This window comes from Triplophysa dalaica, chromosome 21, assembly GCF_015846415.1.
Source record: "Triplophysa dalaica isolate WHDGS20190420 chromosome 21, ASM1584641v1, whole genome shotgun sequence".
NCBI classification, from domain to species: domain Eukaryota; kingdom Metazoa; phylum Chordata; class Actinopteri; order Cypriniformes; family Nemacheilidae; genus Triplophysa; species Triplophysa dalaica.
Window position 1 is genome coordinate 5608551 of NC_079562.1, and position 21425 is coordinate 5629975.

General features: G+C 37.3%; 3 protein-coding genes across 16 annotated transcripts in view; all 3 read right to left on the minus strand.

Moving 5' to 3' along the window:
* cacna1ab (calcium channel, voltage-dependent, P/Q type, alpha 1A subunit, b) overlaps positions 1-13001 on the minus strand; it is a 103292-nt gene extending 90291 nt beyond the window's left edge. For 13 of the 14 annotated variants that reach the window (XM_056734606.1, XM_056734604.1, XM_056734609.1 and 10 more), the window contains exons 1-2: positions 12775-12999; positions 10133-10522 (exon numbers count right to left, since the gene is read on the minus strand). In XM_056734606.1, coding sequence (XP_056590584.1) covers positions 10133-10518 — 386 coding nt within the window. In that variant the 5' untranslated portion in view covers positions 10519-10522; positions 12775-12999. Of the gene's footprint in view, positions 1-10132; positions 10523-12774 lie in introns of all 14 variants that reach the window. The other variant, XM_056734608.1, reaches the window with a different exon arrangement.
* Positions 13002-14250: 1249 nt separating this feature from the next.
* On the minus strand, positions 14251-15971 carry wdr83os (WD repeat domain 83 opposite strand). The gene is made up of 4 exons (XM_056735131.1): positions 15836-15971; positions 15193-15298; positions 14935-15032; positions 14251-14781 (listed from the first exon to the last, which is right to left on the minus strand). The coding sequence occupies exons 1-4, from the start codon at positions 15883-15885 to the stop codon at positions 14715-14717; spliced, it is 321 nt and encodes a 106-aa protein (XP_056591109.1). The 5' UTR covers positions 15886-15971; the 3' UTR covers positions 14251-14714.
* A 429-nt stretch (positions 15972-16400) lies between these two features.
* Positions 16401-21164, minus strand: slc22a7a (solute carrier family 22 member 7a). Its single transcript, XM_056735213.1, has 10 exons — positions 20655-21164; positions 19276-19379; positions 18752-18906; positions 18414-18582; positions 18095-18218; positions 17891-17997; positions 17549-17763; positions 17206-17314; positions 16816-17019; positions 16401-16733 (listed from the first exon to the last, which is right to left on the minus strand). Exons 1-10 carry the CDS (start codon positions 21057-21059, stop codon positions 16646-16648), a joined length of 1680 nt encoding a protein of 559 aa, XP_056591191.1. The 5' UTR covers positions 21060-21164; the 3' UTR covers positions 16401-16645.
* Positions 21165-21425: the final 261 nt, after the last annotated feature.

Consider the following 21425-nt stretch of genomic DNA (forward strand, 5'->3'; position numbering starts at 1 on the left):
CGCTCGTTTTTTCCTGCTTCTGCAAATGGCAAATCAGCACTGATTCATCACTGAAGGCCTTTCAATTAAACTGAAAAGACTTGGCGAGAGAGAGAGAGAGGGAGAGAGAGAGAGAGAGAGAGAGAGAGAGAGAGAGGGAAAAAGAGAGAAAGACAGCAGGGTGGGGTAGTTTGAATGTCTGAGTTAAAGAAAGTTTTAAGAATGGAAAGGGAGTGCAGGAGATAGAGATTGCAGTTTATGTCCGAGTGTGCTTGCATTACATGAGAATTATGAATTTACCTCTAAGTCAACATAAATTCAATATTGAGCATGTTTTTTTCCATGATGCGTGATGGTGACTCTTAATAGCCTACATGACCAGTTTGTTACATTGATAATTGGGAAAGAGATTTCAGGAGACTAAAGCATTTTATCTTCTGATGACGTTTTGTTTGCGAGATCAGTCTGTTCTGTTATGGATATTGCAGCCTTTCTAAGGTCTTGCCAATAGCTGACGCAGCAAATGAACCCTTTAAACATTAAACGCCCCAATCAAAACGTCTCCTCAAAAGTGTGTGCTGGCCACATTTTACAATCCAGTCAATTCCTGAGCAAGTCTCGTCCTACAATGTGACATATCACATTACCGAAGTAAAATGGGTTATGAATACTGTTTTATGTTAACTTAAAAAATCTCACTTCCCTCGTATATAAATGGCCAGAACCACTTCTCCAGATGGAACACAGGAAGTGAGTAAAGGATGGAAATAAGGAATGTCACAGAAAAGCACTTATTTTACTACAGACTGCTGAAGCAGATATACCATAAGCTTTGATGGTGTGTGTGTGTGTGTGTGTGTGAGAGAAAGAGAATAGCACAAATGTTAGCACAGATATGTTTAGCAAGAGAGTGGAAGCAGTCACTGTATTAAGTAGGGATGCACTGATATGTACATTTTGGCCGATAAAGATACTTCTTTAACATTGAAAGCCGATAACCGATATCTTGTCTGATATACAGTATATAAATATTGATATAAAATTCCCTAAGACTGAGACAAAAGGCAAAAAGCGGACAACTGCTTTTACTTGAAAACATTCACTGCAGAAAACAAGGTCACTATTAGTTCCATTCTTTCCCCTTAAGACATGCACCAAGCCTACTTTACGATTCTTTAACCTTCAAACTTTTCTGGTATATTTTTAATTAATAAACAAATTAAAGAAGTTATTCCAGAGCAACACAGAAAAACGTTCTTAAAAGCCACATGTCTAACAGGTCTCAAGCCAGAAAGCATTATGCTCTCAAACAATATGCTTTTGTTCCTATCATTTACACATTCATAAAGACAGTATCTACAAACTGTACCAACATCATCAATGTTTTGCTGATAGCAGTAGTGAATGATCACGACAGAAAGACAGTACTATGCTGTATTTTAACAGTGAGCAGCTAGATGTAGATTTAGAAGTTTAACCAGATGAAATTATTTATGATTTAATGATTGTAATATAACGGCCTTAATTGTATTATCGGCCGATACTATTATCTGTGATTAAAAAAGAACATTTACCGGCTTATACCGCTATTGCCGATCATTTATTGTGCATCCGTAGTATTAAGTACATCTTGTGTCTGTGTACCACTGTATTTGTGAGGTTGTGTTTATGTGCTTATGAACACGTGTGCTTCTTTCTCATGTAGTGGAAACGCTGGGCCAAATGAGACTATGATGAAATGACTAGTTAAAAGTCTCTCCTTCTTGCCACACACACAAACACACATAAATCGTCCTTTATGCCTTTCATAATCAATACCACTACGACTGACTCACCTATTCCTGCCTATGCTTTAGTGCGGGTAGGTCTGAGAAAAGCTGTTTAGTTGTTGAAAATCATCTTGATGAAAATCATTCCCAACCATAAATCTAATTAATACCTGCAGTCCTGCACACATTCCAACTCGCCAAAAAATTCAAGGTTTCACATTAGTGATGCCAAATTATATTAGTTTTTCACACACAGCTAAAGCTTTGGAAAAATGGGAACATATAACACGCAAGTTTTAACAGACTGCTTGACAGACTCAATACTATACAGTAGTGGCCAAAAAATATGTTATGAGCTTTTATTCACCTAAGTATTAGATATGTTTTGTATGCATGTTAGGTAGTTGTGAGAAATATTACTGAAGCTCAGCTTTGCGAATTTAAAGGAATAGATCACCCAAAAATGTTTCCCCTGGGACTTGACCATAGTAACTTTTATTCCAACTATGGAAAGTCAACGAGGACCAATGTGTGGGTGAACTATTCCTTTAAGGAGGCTTGGAAAATCACACACAAAACTTGCAAATCTTATTCAAAATAATTAAAGACTTTCTTTCTTTTTTTTTGGCAGAATCATCACACAGTGCTTTTTTCATTCAAGTACAACAGTGGTCAAACGTGATGTCTGGAGGGCATCTATGAACACAACACATTCGCAAAGCTTCCTGAGTCACGGCACAGAAGAATGACTGCTGTAGACCAAAGCAAAAGAATCAATAAAATACTTAAAAGTCACACACTCCGCATTTAGCTTTGATTACGGCCCGCATTCGCATTCAGCATCGCATCATTTTCATAAGCTTCTGCAATGTCGCAACATGTATTCCCGTCCAGAGTTGCATACATTTTTCGCACAGATCTTGTATAGATGATGGGAGAGTTTGGACCGGCATTCTTTGGGCACACAACATTGATGAAGCTAAACCTGACCAACTGCAGCAACCCCAGATCATAGTACTGCCCTGGTGGTGATTTATTTGGACGAGTAGTGTATTAATAACTGATGAAATTGTATTCTTTATTTTCTGTGATTTTTTTTATAAATTTTGTTGTATATCAGAATAAAACCCATACGCTCGCCTTTTTTGCAAAATAATTTGGTTTAACAAATACCTCAATATAATTGAATGTTTTCAAAAAAATTCTACCCTACACCTCATATTTTGACGAATTCATCAAACTTGAAGGGCCTTAAAAGTAAGCATCGTATAAATATGCCCTCCCTTTTGACCACCGTGCCATATATAATCATTTTGAGTGAAAAATGCTAGGTCTCTATAGCTCACACAATGCTATTAGTTTTTCCTGTTTGATTTTAAGTGTGTATGACTAATCCACATATTCGCCAACCGGACTCTGCTGCATCTCATTTCCGCTTGTGTCATTAGGACGGCGTAAATCACGCTCTCTGAGCCTTTCATTGAGAAAAGAGCTGATCTCAAACTGGCAGCAAGCCAATCAGAGAGAGTGACCCTGAGAAGACATGTGAGTGATGGGAGGCTTGGCTACTCAGATGGGCTAAAGCACTTATCGCTGATGCTAGTCAGATGTGAACATTGTTGATGTGGTGGATGCAGGGAATACTATACTGTACTGTTCACATCTGCTTCGACACAAGAAATACTTACAGCAAACATTCATTAAGGACAAACTCTTATCCAAAGCGACACTAAAGAGAGAGCATTAACATTTTGTCATTGAGCAAACAATGACTGCCGTTTACAAATGTTTGTTCTCATGTAGAACTGAAGCGTGGCCCACAAAAAAAAGATACGGAATACACATATGGTAACTCAATTTTGTTCACCATTGTGTTAGCAACGCAAAGGTTATTTTTTTTATTCCAAGGACACACCCAGGATAAAATTTATATCTTGACGCTTTTGATAAAATGGTAAATGGCATTTCTTTAATCCAGTTTGGCTAAAATATTTCTGAAATCAAAACAAATTCTTTAACCCGAATAATATCGTCCCCATTCATTTTTCCTGCCTAGAGAAATTAGAGGCGGCCGCCTCTGTCAAATGTCGTGCCGCCTCAGGCTCTCTCTAAAATTATTTTGCATCAATGTAATCCATTGTAATGTCTTTAGCTGTGCAGTTGGTGTTTGCTAATATGAACGCACATTGTGTTCAGAACGACTCGCACAATAATGACTCATTTCAACCGATTCATTTAAACTATTGAACTTTTCAGTCACTATTGTATACAAGAGATCATTTAATCATTCAAAGAGAACCACAGAGAATGCAAGATGTGAATGAGCTTTGCTCATTTGGAAAGACTGGTGGGCTATAGTGGGATGAAAAGTTAGTTGAAAATGATACAAAACATTTATTTGATCAAAAAAACATTTCTATTTGGTTGAATAAATGTAATGTTTTATACAACTTAATAATTGTCATTTTTATCTACTTAATTATAACTTTTAATATGTCAAAGTCACTTGGGTTAAGCCACTTAAAGGTACCGTAGGCCTATGTGTGTGAACAAGATCAGGATGTCACCACATGCGCCTCATTTTGAGCCAGGAGAAACCCTGTAATAGTGTTATATTTTGTCAGTGACGTTCGATGGCTGTTTTTAATGCAGTTGCATGAGCTCAGAGAGAATTCAGGCGCAGCACACAGCAATCATACTGATTAAATCCATTCAATCAAACTGATAGACAGAGCTTGTCAAAATGTGTTTTATCACTCCTGCTGTACTAATCATCACAATGTTACGTGTCTATGCTTCCAGCAAGAAGGTGGGCGAGAGAGACAGAAGATTGTCTGTGTGTGTGATGGGAGATTCCCTCAGCTGTGGGTGGGTGATTACAGGGTGACAAAACAGTAGGTGGGGCTGCAAGAATACTAAGAGGTTGTCCTGCATCGCCCTCTTGTGTCTGAGTTTGGTGGAGCAATCAATATATTAAAGTAAGCCGCACAACTCCACCTATAGCTCATGACGGGTATTTCTCTGAGTGCAGAGAGCACACGCTGCTGACCAGAATGGTTCAGTGAGCCCCTGCTGTTAGATGTCACAACAACATCATCTAAAGCCTAGAACCGTCTTCCTTCATTGACTGCCATTTCAAAGTAGTATTCTGATGGGGAAAATGGAAAACATATGAATATTTTATCAAAGTATATAACCCTTCCCGATTTTAAGCAATTAAAAGCATGAAATGCACTTTATATTTTATCCATTTTGCTCATGATTGACAGAGCTTGGGACTATGCACATTCATGTGGTGCCATCAGTCCTGATAGCATCTCATGAGACCATTTCTCTGAAACTCCAAAGTAGTTAGTTATACCATTTACAGTTCAGGTGTTCGAGCACAAAAATCCATAGACATAATGATTTTTATACTTTACAAACTATCCATTGTACCCCCTAGCCTTCACTCAACACCTAAACTTAGCCATCACACAAACCTGTTTGCATTTTTCAAATAAACAGTGAAGTTTTACTTATAAGCTGTTTTCTTCACATCCTCACAAGGTACAGATACTGAGAAATAGTCCATAGTGTTGTGGAATATTTTGTCCAGAAGAGGGCAGCATTATATATTGTAGAAAGTTATGAGCACTTGCTACTGTGTGTGATGTAATACTGAGCACATCATCTCTCAACATCTCTCAGCACCTTTTCTCCTAAATGAAACTCTTTGTCAACACTCTAAAAAATAAAAGGTGCTCAAAAGGTTCTTCACAGCGATCCCATAGAAGAACCATTTTATTTAGTTAAAGGTTCTTTAAAGAACCATCTCTTTCTTACTTTTATCTAATTCACATGTTAAAGGTTCTTTATTGAACCAAAGCATATTAAACCTTGATTGTAACTTTTGTGTGTACAGCATCCACTGGTTTATAAATTGTGTTATTCATTTGCAAACACACTATACAATCTATAGTTCATATATACTATTTGTAAAAAATAGTAATAAAAGTATGCAAATTAAATAGAATAGTATTTATTTGGAGTTTTTGTGACAATAAACATCTCATATATACTTCCTGGAACCCTTTTACACAACCTGTAACACTCAGTCATGTTTGTATTTGTCTTATTTTCATTATCTGGGATTGAGTCGGTTGGGAAAAGGGAGGTCTGAATGAGTGTGAATGAAGGTCAGACTGTCCGGCCTCCAACGCCGATTTTAGCTGGCCCCGCTCTAACCTGTGGACCGACAGCAGATGGAAAGTGCCCGCTGTCTGCATTAGCATCAAAATGGCCCCGAGAAAAGATAGAGAGCAGAGAGGTAAAATAAGGAGAGTTCTGCACTACAAAATTGTAAACAAAAAGATACACAGACAGACACCAGTGAATGTAAATACATTACACATACAAACACAAGCAGACTTCTTTTTTGCCACATCTGAATCCAAATGTGGGTCTTAGTTGACTTTCTATTAACACTGCTGGTTTTGGGACCCAGAATAATACACTATTATAAATCATTAAGCAATGAATGAGCAAAGACTGTTACCGTGTTTTTAAAAAAGCTAAAAATGCTCTCAGGGCCTTGACACAAACAAGCACAAAAAAACCTTACCAACAACAGATTGTCAGCCCTAGCATCAGATTGTCAAACGTCTCACACACATAACACGCTCACATCCGAAATCTCTTAGAGGAAAGCAGTGTGACATAAATGCATAATTGGGATGCAGGAGACAGAGTCTTGAGCTGGGAGAACACTATGGTTTGACAGGAATCCCAGGCTCAATAAATTGTTGAAATCAGGACGGTGAACTGGTTTACTTCACAGACATCTGAATGCATTTGCATTGTACTCAGGTCCCATGAAGTAATTATGTTAAGTAATGAAACTAATGCAGCGACATGGGAATTGCTGAGGTGCATTTAAGAGTTCAATAACAGCGATGGGTTCAAACCAAGCAGGATTTTTTATTCTCCAGTCACTACCCAAAGAAATCAATAAACACCCAAACTACATCAGCAAGAACATCTCACAAACTTTCATTGTTTCACACTAGCCTAATGATATTTTCTTTATATTTGCCCTAACCCTTACAGGTACCTTGTTACATTATTAGATATATAGAAATTTATAAGGTTTAATTATAAGTTTATAAGCCTTAAGAACCAAAATATGGTCCTCACAAGTAACACAAGTAAAGCACATAAGCACACACTGGTTTCAGAGGATCCTTTTGTCTAAAACAGTTCCCCCAGCTCATGGCAGATTGACTCTTACAAGATGCTATTTAATATACCCTTACGCTACCTCTCACAAAAACATCACAAGATTTGATACAAAATTTATATAGCATTAACACAATGTGGTCACTTGCATTTTTCAACGATCAAAACACCTGTTCACATTTGCATTGTTCTAATATCCACATTCACCAATGCAATACTCAAACACGATGGTACACATCATCACTATCACAATCTTCAGAGGCTTATCATAAAGTCTGCACATTTGTGTCTGTTGGCACAAACTCCTCTCAATCTTTGGGGAAAAGGAAGAGAACGCAGCTGGCAAGCTATGTTTATAAAGGATAACTCTGGATGACATTGACCCATAATGCTCCCTTGCTCCAGCAACATCATATTTCACAAATCATCTCCGTTTCTCTCTGGAGCTTTGAAACCACTTCCTCTGTCTATCTTAAATCAACCCTTTAGTTTATTGCGGCCTTGGTATTGATAAAAGGTCAGTTTTATGGACGCTAAAAATAGCACAGCGACCCTATTTATGTGGCATAGAGTTCCTCCTGCCAGCAAAATTGTGGAAGCGACCTCTCAAAAACTGCCCCGTTGTCACACTGCCCACTGATCTGTCTGCACTTGCTGCCAAGTGTCGCTCGGCATAGGACTGTGAGCACGAATGTTATTATGATGCTTGAGGCGTGAAGCCTGCTTCTAGAAATAAAATGTACTGATACAATTTTTTTCTTGAAGTAAAAAAGGTAGATGCAATACATATCCAAGAGACAAGCATTTTTATTGATTTAAGAAGCTGGTTAAATATAGCACTGCTGTAATTGAGAGTGTGTGATGTACCCTGTGTTTAATAAAAACACTGAGCGGGAAGCAGTGACAGGACACCATGTGTGTGTGTGTGTGTGTGTGTGTGTGTGTGTGTGTGTGTGTGTCTGTGAAAGAGAGAGAGAAGGAGAGAGTAAAATAAAGTTAACCATAATATAGACAAACTATTTTCATCTACAGCAGCAACAGCAGTTTAATCTACAGCATATCATTGCTGTCCTTCTGAAACCTTGTATGTCCAAATTCACTGTTTTTCATGAATTATTCTTAAATGAATAAATACAGTGTTGTCAAAGTTAACAAGCACTTTGAATACTTTTTATTGGTTAGATATTTGCAAAACCCTGTGACAAACCTAAAGGCTGACGAATGATTTATGGCAAAACAATTACATTACGAGATATGGAGATACAAACATTCAGAAGGACAGCAGCTTTACATTTTATAGTTTTGCATTTAAAAATGTATATAATTTTTAGTTCTTTTTTGGTAAACTTTTGCTAACACCCTGTATCTGAGCTGGCATGGCCATTACCAGGCAAAATCTGTTTTTCTGTAACACAACTGCACATAGCTTGTTGTTCTTTGTTTCACTAAAAAATCTTAATTCAACAATGTTAATGTTACAAAACTGCTAACATTCTATGCAAAACCTTCTTTGTGATTATTCATATATGCTAAAAGAAATTTACCCAGCGAGCTAAATCTATCAAAATATCCTTGGGGGGGAATATCCCCTTGGGATGCTCCCATTAACAACATTTAAATAATGTTTGTTTCTTCGATTCTAAAAATGTTAAACTTTAACTGCTAGGCGTAAATAATCAATATTAATATATTGCAAGTCCCCTAGTGTGTGTGTGTGTGTGTGTGTGTGTGTTCACTTATCTGCCTCTGTGTTGTGTTTCAGACTCCCTGTGCACATATTTAGTTACAGCTGGGCACGAACAGATCAGTATCAAGAAAAGGAAGAGTTAGAATAAAGAGAGTGAGTCAAAGACAGTACGGAATAATGATTGGCTGAATAAAGAACTATAGGAAGTGAGACTGCATTTTTTGGCTGTTATCTCACATCTCCCCACTGACACCCCTGTCGGAATGAGTGGGTGAACATGAGAGTGGAAGGCTCCACACCCCTGAAGTGCAAAGGAATCGTGACTGGAATCCACCGACACACAGGGTTCTTCGCTACTTGGTCCCACCATGACGCAAACATGCAGACACACTGGAACACAAATAGATCCTTCAGTGCACGAGAGTCAAGTAGCTGGTGACACTAGTATCTACTATCTGTGCTTACAATGCCAAGGTGGAAAACCGCATTCCTTAATAAAGGTGTGCAATTTTTGACTTTCCCGTATTCCATCTTAATGTGCAAAATGACTATGAATAAGTTTTTATAAAGAGTATAAACACTGAGGTGCTTTTAAATATTGCTAAGATTGTTTGCTACAACTTCTCGCTGTAAAATGCAGATTTCGTAAACCTCATATTTTGCAATATTGTTCACTACTACTAGCGGCACAGAAATCCACACATCACCTTAAGGGCTTCCAATTATAAGCTGAAGTCAGCAGAGAATTTCATTGAAGTTGACAAGCTCGTGAGGAGCATGTGCCCACTAAACACAACACAAAAACCTAAACAGGCATTCGCTTCTCTACAACAGAAACCGTTTCACCGTTCTGTTTCAATATTGGTCTAATTTAACTTTTTCCAAAGCATATCTGATAATATCTGTTCCTACAAGAGTGGACATTCACTACCTGCTGCCAGGCACAAACACACACTAATACACACACACAGGGGACGAAATGAAGCAAAGGTCATCACGTTGTCTATCATTGTGCCCATCACTGTGAATACATACCCCCACACATATACCTACATGACCTGCCCTTTATACATAGAGATATGACAGAATTTCGAGAGACAGTTATGGGAGACATAATAGACCCTTGGAGAATAACATTACCCATCAAAGCACACATGTCTTTTTCAATTCTCTATCACTTACATTATGAAAGCAAGCACTGATGCATTTTAAAATCATTGTCTTGGATGTGTGAATCTGTTGCTCACATATAAAGCAGGTTACGCAGTTGAGAATTTCAATTTATACGAATACCACTGACATTAAACTACTTGCTCAAAATTATACTCTAGAGAAATGTCACTAAATGACTAAACATCATAACAGACCGTGATTGGTGCTAATGATGGACTTTTCTAGCAATTTTAAATGAACACCTGACATTTTTATAATAATAAAAAAGGCTTATCTAGGTCAAAAGCGCACATATTTCAATACTCACTCCCACTGTTTACGACGGGCTTGTGGAGTGCTCTGTAACTTATGTGACTGGTGTGCTTTGATGACATCACGGTGATCCACAAGTCCTCCTCTCCTCCTGACAGGTGGCAACAGAGAATCACTGGGCATTAAAGAGTAAAGCATCCCATCCGTCACCACAGCTTCTCCTCCGTTAGGTTTTCTGTACTCAAAGGACTCAGCTTGACAAGTTTCGTCACTCATGTCATAAACGGTGTGGAAATAAGTTGGGTTGGCGCAAACACTGCTCCCACTGGTGGGTGGATGACAGCGGATTCTGTGGCCTTGAGGCTGCACTCTCCCTCTCTGCCACAGGGGCGGCGCCTTTTCCATGATCACTGAGCTGTCTGCGTACATGGGAGACAGCATAGCCCTATAGAAGGAGATAAGGGATGGGAACGTGAGAGAAAAAAGAACACAAAGAGAAGGTTAATTAAAGAGGCTACGCATTTGTTTAAAGAAAACTGCAATAAACCAACGTCAGGCCAAAGTAAATGATGAACGCCTCCAGGCCAGTATCTGCTGACGATGTTTGTGTGCCTAGACATGAGAGGAGGAAAGTAATTTAAAGTGACATATACAAGCTCAACAATCTAAAAAACCCACTCACACACGCACAGGAAAAATGCAGAGTGCTATAGTCAGGAGTTCTGGAGCTCTTTGGGATTAGGATGCACCAGAAGGGCCGATAACACTTTTACTGTTCAGCTGCTGAAAGCAAAGCACCAAAGAGGTGACAAGTGCTGTAGTGACCTTCCACATATAGTACAAAGAAGAAGATGAAAAGAAAGGCGTGAGATACAGCACATGAATAGATAAGCACAGTGGCTAAAATGTGAATGAAAGAGAGAAAGAGCTACTGAGATTCACACTGCAGTTCTGATTGTGGCTGTAGTCTTTATAGACAGGAAGGATCTTGTTGCCAGGCTGTATTTAGACAGGACACAGCTTGTCTCCATGATCCGACACTAAAGATGGAAACTCACTAAATCTGCCTCTACCGCTTTTTATTTTTGGCAAATCGAGAGCAAAGACATTACAAAAGGCATGCCAGCCTTCCAACAGGGAATACGTTCAGCGAGGTGAAAGAGAAGCTGAAGATCCGGAATGGTCTTCACACACTTGTTTGTTCCCTTCCTGGAGCCTGAAAACATCGTGACATTAACGTTTAGTATTTTAAGTCAGAGATACGTGTCCTCCTTTTGTATAGGGTTTTGTTCATTGGCTACTTCCAGGACACGACAAAATCATTTATTTTTGCTTCCAACCATCACTATAAATCTTACGGTAACAGCATGGCTAGTCATATCCGCAAAAGATAGTAAAACTCATTTTAGGATGATTTCATTTTCATCATGTTACACCAAGTGGCCCATTTGTGTGGGTTGAATATCTATTGTACCGGCCCACAGACAGGCTTACCATAGTGTGGTGGGTGTGTATGAACCAAGCAATTGCAGTGACATTTACAAAGTTTTCTCCAAAACACTAAGCCCCGGCTTCACAGACCAGGTTTAAGGCAAGTCCCAGACTAATAAATGTGTGACCAGCCTTAACTGAAAATGACTTGGCCAGAAATGTCTTAAAATATATCAGTGCAATTGTTTTGTCTCGAGATGCACACCAGAATTCTTCTAAGGCATTTTTTAAAAAGCAACATAAAAATCTTAATTAAGTTAAAGCATAGTCCTGGCTTAAACTAAGCCGTGTCTTTGAAACCGGGCCTAAAATGTATCCATAAAAATAATAGCCATCAGAACCGTCATGCTCCTGTCAGTCTGTACTTACTGTACTGATGAAATGGAGCACACATCTCCAGAGAAGATGTGAGATTTAGAGGATGTTTTTATATACTCGATAAAATAATTATAATATGTGACCCAGCCTGTAAAAAACAAACTAAAGCCATATTTTGTGATTTCTAGTATTCTACATAATGTAATGAATATTGCGAAAAATTCTGTATACCTTAAATGAATTGTCAAAATTACATTTAGAATGAAATGAATGAGTGAAATCATATTTGATGCTCATTATCTTAACCTGGTTTTCACAAAGTCACATATTATGTATATTAAGATGTGCTATGTTCAATAGAAATCAGAAACTGTTCAGAAAATGTCTCTCAGTCTATAGTGATGCTGACAAGAGATATTGTGAAGAGAGCGATATGTGGAAACACACAATTAAATGTTTTCCTGCATTTAGGACACTTCAGTGCATAAATAATAACCTATCTGCTGAGTGAACACATTATGATAAAAGCTCTGACTGTGAGTTATTGAAGAGGAACAGCACCGGCAGATGATCTAACAAACAAAGTCTGTTATGACGAAAAGAAACATGGTATAGTATTTTAAATACCATGAACATGTACTGAATGAATGCCACATTTGAACATAATGTCATTTATATGGTAACATTACACCAAGGTAATTTATCAAATACGTATGTGTAAAAAAATACCATGGAAGATAATGATGCTTTTCTCTTGTTTGTATGGACTAACGTTAAATATACTGCAAGATTATTAGATTGTTCGTTGCATAGCAGTATTTCAAGTAAGATCTCTAAAGAAATGTCTAAAAAGACATACTCAATAAAATATAATTTCAATAGACTTACCAATATGGTTCGTGTCGTTTCAGATGCAAATCTGTGATCTGGAGCCGTCCGGATCAGTTGTAGTTTATAAAAGACAAAACTACCAATGAAACTCCACAAACTGTATGGCTCGAGGTCCGTTTTCTCAGAGCTGGAGGTCGCATCCATCTTCAAGCCGGGAACATTCTGTCTTGAAATATTTGTGTGTATAGCAAACGGATGATTTCGTTTCCCTTCACTCCCTAGAAAGGCTCTGCGTGGCGCGAGAACTGCGCGTCCTCGTGTGTTCTACGAAGAGTCTCGCGCTCCGCGAGCTCGTCGTGTCGGATACGTGACAACTGTACAGGCACCGCGCGACACCAAAACTGTCTGAAGAGGTGACACTTTCACCTGACGAAATATTCTGCTCTATGATTCAATATTAAGGTGAATTGAAGAGGTAAATATTTTACATCGTATTTAAAAAGATCATTACACGGGGTTGGGTTCACACTATATGGGTTTTGTTGATTGTGCAAAATTGTGTGACCAACGAAACATTATTGAAAGTGCATTGTAAACTCTCTGTTGAGGGTGAAATGCTGATTCAGACTCTTACTCAGCTTTCCCCTTAAACGACATAAAGCATTCTTCATAGGAAATAAAGAGAGGGTCATCATTATCCTTACATTATGAGTGACCTTATTATGATCAAGTCTCTTGAATGGATCACGGCCATTTCTATATTTTGTAACGTCTAATGCAAAACAGCACGACACAGTAATCAAATACAAACGAATGAATGCATTCATTCTCATTTCATGTTGAAATTAATGAGCCGAATGCAACCATCATATTCTTCAGGATTAGATTTTCGTAGACCTCCATCAATCGGGACTATACCTTTTCCAGACAGCTACAACCATTATACGTCCATCTTTCATAGAAACAAGTATGTTAACTGCGCAGATTATATCATGATCTTTGGAAAATTGTCCACGTTGACCACCTAGTGGTAAAACAATAAGTAACATTGCTTGCTGTTTAAATACAAAATTATATATAGGGCTTGTACTTTGCAGTGTTAGTATATTAGGCAGGTAGCTATCCTCTATCCAGACTCTATGAACACACCCGTTTGAGTATTTTGACAGTAGGATGAAATGGAACATGGACATGTTGATACGATATGTTCATGAAAAACACCATTATTTTCAATGAATAAATAAAACACCGTTACAGTGATCTTATGATATACTTTAAATTTAAAAGACCTCTAGGTCTAACTGTAAGCAGAGTCTGGCATGCTGTGAGAAACACATCCGGCAACTCTGAAAAGTGCTATATATTAATTCCACAGAACAGCACTGGGCTCTCCAGTGCACTCAGAAGCACTAAATCTGCCAGATTTAAGAGGATGACTTTCTACCTCCGCCAGGATATAGAGTCAAAAGAAACATAAGGTAGAATATCAAAGCTTTAAAATAAATGAGGTCTTTAAATCTACGCACATCAAACTGTTCTTCGAAAATGGTTTATTTTAGGGTTCACATTTGTAGAAAAGCAGATGGATGACTTCTCTGATCTGTAAAGAAAACCCTGTATTTGTAGATGTACAGGTAGCTACAAAAAAGTCATTGTAATTCAGATCAATTGTAATTAAAATGCAAAAATGTAATCTTATTAAGAGTTTAAACAAAACACGAAAACTGTAATTTACTCCATAAAATCATTAATATATTAGTATTTTACCATATCATGGTCAAACCACACATAACAGCAACAGTCGTGAATTGAGAGCACAGAGAAAACAAAGATCAAACAGGAGCTTAATTGGTCATTTTTTCAGCCTGTGATTCGCCAGCTGCGGTGATGAGTGTGTGTCCCTCTGCTTCCAGAAGGACAGTGGGAGGATCAGCTGTTTTTCTCTGGCTCTTATACCATTACCCTGCTGAGATGGCCCATTGCGTTTGGATCATTTGTTACCACGGTGGTGACATGGGCTGTGGGTTTTGCAAATACGACATCACGACCGCAGATATGGATAACCTGAAGAAAACAACTTGAATTTAACGCTTCATACAGTACGCGTACAGAATAATCATACTTCGACACATACACACTGTTTTAAGTGAAAATTATTATTTTGTATGTATAATTTTCTAGTATTATCCATGAGAGTAACAAGAATAAACAACTCACATGAAGCTGCTCATCATTTGTTTGGTATCTTCTGAGCTTCGTGAATTTGCAAAGCTTATGAACGAACAGTACACAGCAATCCACGCACACCATTTAAGCTGCCAAAAGTAAATACACAAAATAACTGAAAGCAATTATTCTGACCGTGTTATAATCACAGACAATGAAAAACAATTAAGACGTCAAAGGTACTGTGGCTTTAAAACACATCTGCTGTTGTGTAAACATAGGTGTTGAGGCAGGTAAGGGGGAGGTCACCTTGAGCATCAAGCCACACATACTGAAGATCATACCCAGCAGGTTCATGTAATCTGGTGTAGGGTCTTCCAGTGTGGGGTTCGTTTCTGTGTTTGGAGCCTTGTAGCTGTAAAGAAAATACATAGTTCGAGTATGAATAACGTTACTTTACAATCCTGTGCGTAAAAGAAGACACAATTCATAAAGATTAACGAAAAAAAAAACTGAGACAGAGAACAACACTGTACGATACAGATACAGAAAATATGTTTTTAATTTAGAATCACATAAGAATACAACAACTGGAAAAATAAGCAACAATAAGACAAACTAAAAACAATATTAACACGAATGCAACTGCAGTGTGCTGTAAGCAATAAGCGACCAAAAAAATAGTAACGTCACATAAGAAAGCACATTTGGAAACAGTTAACAAAGTGTCCGACACAAATTTGATATATTACGTCATTTTAGATGTATGCTAAAATTATTAGTATTTCAGGCTGTAAATCACTGCATCATATATATTCAACGGAAAATGCCTCTGATCTCTTTCAAACGTTAGCCGAACGGTTGCTAACCGTGATGCTAAAGACATGTAATGTAATCGCTTACTTGAATCATCTTAATCAATTAGAAAAGGAAACAGAGAAATGCTATTTACCGAAAAATCTTGTTAGCTCTTCTTGGATCCGCCATGTTGTTTACAGTCATACTTTGAAATCCCAATAAGATAGAAAACTTATTTAATGTTCTTAAGAGAACAGCACGCCAGCGAACAGCTGACTTGTAAATCCTGACTCTACCAGTAGTCTGTTGCATTTAGCGTTCGTGTTGCACTACCACCACCTACCGGTAAGGAGTATGTTTGTAGCCGTTAGGAAGAAATTTGGATTAAGTACATTTAGATATATTAGAATATTGGGAATAATTGACAATATTGTCATCATTAAACAGCCAAGAAAGTTGCAGATGTAATATACAATATTTATTTTTATGTAGGCTAAATCTATTAGAAATATGTATAAATAAAATCTGAGCACCATTTATTGTTTAAAAAAGAACTCCTGCAGAACAGACAATTTTAACCTAATAATTGATTGTAAATATGCTCTGAATTTCAAAATACAAAATGAACTACATTATTTATAAACATGTGTTTTTCACAAGAATACATGCATACTGTAGGCTACATGGATTATTTCATTTATAAAAGACGTCTCCTTTTTTATAATAAACATGACCAAAAAACCAATAAAATTGCTAAAATAGATAGTTCTTTAACCTTTCATCATTAGTGACCAATGAAAGAAGCAGATGAGGTATTTTTGTGCTTCATCTAATGATGCTGAAATTAGTCCAATCCATAGTTTTTCTGTTATTGACTTAACAGTCTTGCATTGGATGTAATGAATTCTGTTCATCTGTGATTGAACCATAAGGTGTCACTGGATTTCTGACATGATCAAAGATTTTATGAATTCTCTTCTTCTGAATTGGCAGGTGCTTCATTCATCGCATTGAGCTCGACCTCCATCACTGATGTGGACACCAGTGTGTGCCTGCAAAAAAATCCATTGTCCTCAGTATGTGAAAAGGTTGTGAAAAGTAAGAATCATTTTTTTTACGTGATTGACAACATACCTTCCCTCTTCCACATCCAGAACATACTCTGGAAGATTTACATTTGTGGTCTCAGGCAGAAAGAAGACCACACACCCACTGAGAACAGCAGTACTAGCGAACACTACAGAGGGTGCATACTGCCACATATCCTCCAATAACATGACCAAAGGTGCCAGAGAACTTCCTAAACGGGCTATAAAAGAGGTGTAGCCCAGGCCCGCACTGCCTGAAAGACATCAGCAAGAATTATCACAAAACAGTGCCATCTCTTGGCTGTGAGTGAAGATATCAACACATTCAATTTGTAACCGGAAACTTAGTAAGGTCACATTTTCTAAAACTGTATGTATTAAGTTTTATATACAGTAGGGTTAAATACCTGCCTGTTTCATTATATAAAAAAATTACCGTAGTACAGTAGGGTAGAGCTCTGAGGTGTACAGGTAAGCAATGGTAAAGGCTGCTTCAGAAAATCCCTTTCCAATAATTGCAATTCCTGTACGCGCAGCAGAATAGTCTAAGGATGACAACACAGAGACAACAAAAAGTTAGCCTACATATTTAATAATTTAGAGCAAAATAAATTGTAATATTCTTACAGATTATACTTTGAATTTTAATACGAGAGTAATTTGAAAAAATAAATGTGATTTGTTCATTCATAATCAGCATTGGGTATTGGTTTTGAACTTGAAAGAAAATAATGTGCTCTCTCTGTTTTGCTGACAGAGTAAAGTTATTAAAAACCTACAAGTCGGAATCATGCTGTTTAGTCCAATCAGAGATCCCGCTATAATGAGAGACCACGCCTGTCCATTTCTTCGTCCAATTCGATCCAGAACAAAGTAGGTGCCAACTTTAGCTGGTATTTCAATGACTCCATAGACAAATTGTGTTAGATAAATGTTCAGACCAAACCCTGTGATGTTAAAGCTGATCCCATAGTAGATAAAAGAAACAGCAAACCTGCAGAATTTAATCAAAGAAATCAGATTAAAAACACAGCATTTCAGTGGCATATATCACACTGCCAAATATAAAAAAATTAACCATGTTGTACAGAACATGACAACATGTAAATCTGCCAACATACCAGAAAATCCCAGAGCATATGACAATCTTCCTTAGTTTTGGTGTCTTTACTAGATCAAGGTAGGAATGCCTCTTGGTGACCCCAGGAATGGTTACTTTCTTTAGAGTCTACATAGATTCAAAATAAACATTTAAATAAGTCAAATGATTATATTGGCCATACTCACCATTACATAAAAGGTTGGTGTATTCTAAGTGTATTTACAAAAGTGTCAAGTTTCTCCATGTAACGGGTCTTTCCATTCATCTTAGCACACTTGATCAGATACTTCTGTGCCTCCTCTACTTTGCCATTGGCCAGCAACCATCTTGCAGACTCAGGAATCCACCTGTGTAGATCAATTGCATGGGGAAAATGTTAGCCTTTCTCTTTAATAATCATATTTTTTATATTAATTACAAATACATGTAGAAAATGAATATCTGATCCTGACAGTCGATTCCCAGCATATTTCCTATATAGTTTGTTTTTTGGGCAACCTACACACAATTAAGCACTAGATATGTGGAGTACCACTACCTACCACCAGGCAATAATGCCAAGAATGCAGGGTGAAGTCACAACCAGGATGAGGTGCCTCCAGTCTCTGATCAGATATGCCAGAAGAGCCAGTAACATATTCCCAACACTCCACCCCAGGCTGATGATGGTACCCGTAAAAGTACGATGTTTAACATCTGTCCATTCAACACCTGGGGAGATGTGGAGAATACATAGTAACCATTATAAAATATTACAATCCAGGGTTAAAATTGCATAATAATATTCAAAAACAATTATAATTGTATAGTAATTATAGTCAGACATATTACAAACATCTCTATAATTCATAATGACAATAGCTGTAGATATAAAGCTTACAAAGGGACACCGTTGTAAAAATCATCCCTGTCAGGGCAACACCACACAAGGTTCTTGTAATGGCAAACATCACGTAAGATGTAGAAAAAGCCTCTAATGTTCCAAAGATCGTACTGGCCACAAAGGACACCTGAAGTATAGGCCTACGTCCAAACCTGTGGAGTGATTTCAAACACAATTTTAACCTCATAGATTTTAAAAACACGTATAACCTTTTATTACATTTGACCTTTACTTTGATAGCCAGAGGGAAATGCATGTGAGTTTGCATGTGAGTTAAATGATTTATTCCATGACAAATAGTGTGTAAATGAATATACTTGAGCCCCCTTCAGGATAATTCTGCATGTATAGGCAACTATGCAGAACAAATTAAGGAAAGCGAATCGTGTTTTAAATGCAGACATGTGATTAGTGAAAACTTTGATACTGTTGCTATTAAGAAACCATGTGATCCACTTTTGGCCTGAGGCTTCTCTACCATGAAAATGTTCGAAAGACTGAAAAATCTGAAGATGGCATACCTATCTGCCAACTGGCCAAAAATGACAGCTCCTATGGTTACTCCAAGGAAGAAGAATGTGGCAAGTGCTTGGTTTAGCTTCTTGTTGTCACATACTAGATCCCACTGAAATAAATCCACCAAAACAATAATGAAGTTAATGTTTGTGCAAGATGGTGACCTTCCGATTTAGTCTATTTTCTATTTTTCACTATCAGGGTAACAAACAACGTACCCACTATATGGCTATATTTACAACATGACAGTCTCACACCTGCTACAATTAAAAAAACAATTTTACAATACTGTTCACTTTATTCAAACAATTAATTTTGTTTTAACAAAAGTTGATTTAGGTTTTACGTTCAAACACAGTTGCATTGAGTTAAACGACAAAATCAGTAGCCTAATGCTTTGGCATAACAAAATGATTACATTTTAAATAAACATGTTTCAATCAAGTAGTTCAAAATAATATTTGATACTTTTTTTTAATTTACTTCAATAAATCAAGTTAAAACAACACAATTATTTTATATATACATTTAATTTAGTTGTATTAAAATAGCATTATAAAATCTAGGAACAAAATTTCAACTTCCCATCATGCTTTGCAAGGGGTTTGAAAAGAGTAAAAGTTGCAATAAAATATTATTTTATTAAAAAAAAAATGATGAAATGGGAATATTTGTTCATGTTTAATACTCTGTTATGTTTGTATTTTAAAGAGTTTATGGTATGTTAATGTTTTTTGGGGTTTACCTTTGTGGTAAAGTGTAGAGCATGTGCTTGTGTTGAGGACCTGTTTAGAAAACTTTTAATTGCTTTAATAGAAGAAACAAATACTTGGGGTATGCCTAAAGTGCAACAAAACCAACTTCTGGGTAATTCCTAACAATAAGAGCTATATTTAGCTTATTTAGTTAATATTCAAATAAACAGCTATATTACTAAATATCATACCTTAAACTAACATAATAACATTATGGACAGTGGTTCCACAAAATAGAAACATGTTATCTATACTTAAATACTTTTAGTTGGAGGAAGTTAATTGATTCAAGTTTTTTGGATATTTGGACATGGTTTTTTAAGTTCGCTCAGTTCAGTTTAGTTCATCATACATTAAGTATTTAAGTAGAGACAACATATTTATGTAGTGTGGAACCATTGTCCATAATTTTATGAAGTTAGTTAAAGTATATATTGTGTATTTTATTTAGTATAACCATTTAATGCCATATTATTATCAACTATCCATTTCGTAAATGTGAATTAGAATATTCATACAGGTACAGCAGGTGATGGTTGCGTTGAAAGTGAAACTGTGACCATAAGATTCTCCAAATAAAACATACATTTTACAGCAATTGAAGTAAAAAGAGGGAAAAGACACCTTACTTCACTGGCTGTTGTTGAAGTGAACTGTGAACGGTCATACACCCATCCATGCTGGCATGGTACTGACACATTTGATCGGTTGCCATACAGGTGGTTGATGTCACCGTCAGGGTCAAAGCCCATGGGAAGAGGGTACATCTTGCAGGAGCTGTAAGAGCCATCTTTATTAAGCGGGATCCCGAAAGCCAAAATCTGCGAGACTGCAGGATTGTTCTCTGCTGTGCCAACTGCATAGCGCTCCTCCAAATAGGGCAGGGCACAATGATGGGGTGGCACACCTGAGATAAAATTGTGGAGTAGAAAGTGCAGTGCAAGAATTATCCTTGGAAGCCACAGGATAGAGAGAAGAAGGAACTGGAATTTTTTGAATCCACCAACTTCTTCTAGGATTTCCTCAAACCTCATTGCTAAAAGAGAAGAGAGCTACCGAGTAGATAACCAAGCAGAACGTTGCAAGCGTGCTACTCGTCCATCACAACCGCGATCGTCTGAATGAAATTTTCTCTGAGATCAGTGAGGACAGACTGGTAAAGCAGTGAGCAGAATGTTCTCTGATGAGATTTGCAATGCTGCATTATGTTATCAAAACTGTTCCCAGTCACACTTTTTATGGTCTATATGCGATACAATAACGTCTTTGTAATGTCGAAGAAGAGGCAGTCTCAGTGTTCCAAAGTTCATAATCGCTCACCTGACCTAGTGAGAGAAATTACATTGGTTTCACGATGGCCTTTGACCAAAGAAGGGGCAAATTAGGACTTTAAAACTTTA

Bases quoted from the DNA above. Each gene is read 5' to 3' on its own strand.
- wdr83os (XM_056735131.1), bottom strand. From the start codon at position 15,885: ATGACTGTAAACAACATGGCGGATCCAAGAAGAGCTAACAAGATTTTT. The intron at 15,299-15,835 runs GTAAATAGCATT...TTTTCTTTACAG, and splicing joins AGAGCTAACAAGATTTTTCG to CTACAAGGCTCCAAACACAG. The intron at 14,782-14,934 runs GTGAGTTGTTTA...TGTTTTCTTCAG, and splicing joins CAAATGATGAGCAGCTTCAT to GTTATCCATATCTGCGGTCG.
- slc22a7a (XM_056735213.1), bottom strand. From the start codon at position 21,059: ATGAGGTTTGAGGAAATCCTAGAAGAAGTTGGTGGATTCAAAAAATTC. The intron at 18,219-18,413 runs GTAGGTAGTGGT...TGATCTACACAG, and splicing joins CTTGGCATTATTGCCTGGTG to GTGGATTCCTGAGTCTGCAA. The intron at 17,020-17,205 runs GTAATTTTTTTA...TCTTTCAGGCAG, and splicing joins CTCTACCCTACTGTACTACG to TGCGGGCCTGGGCTACACCT.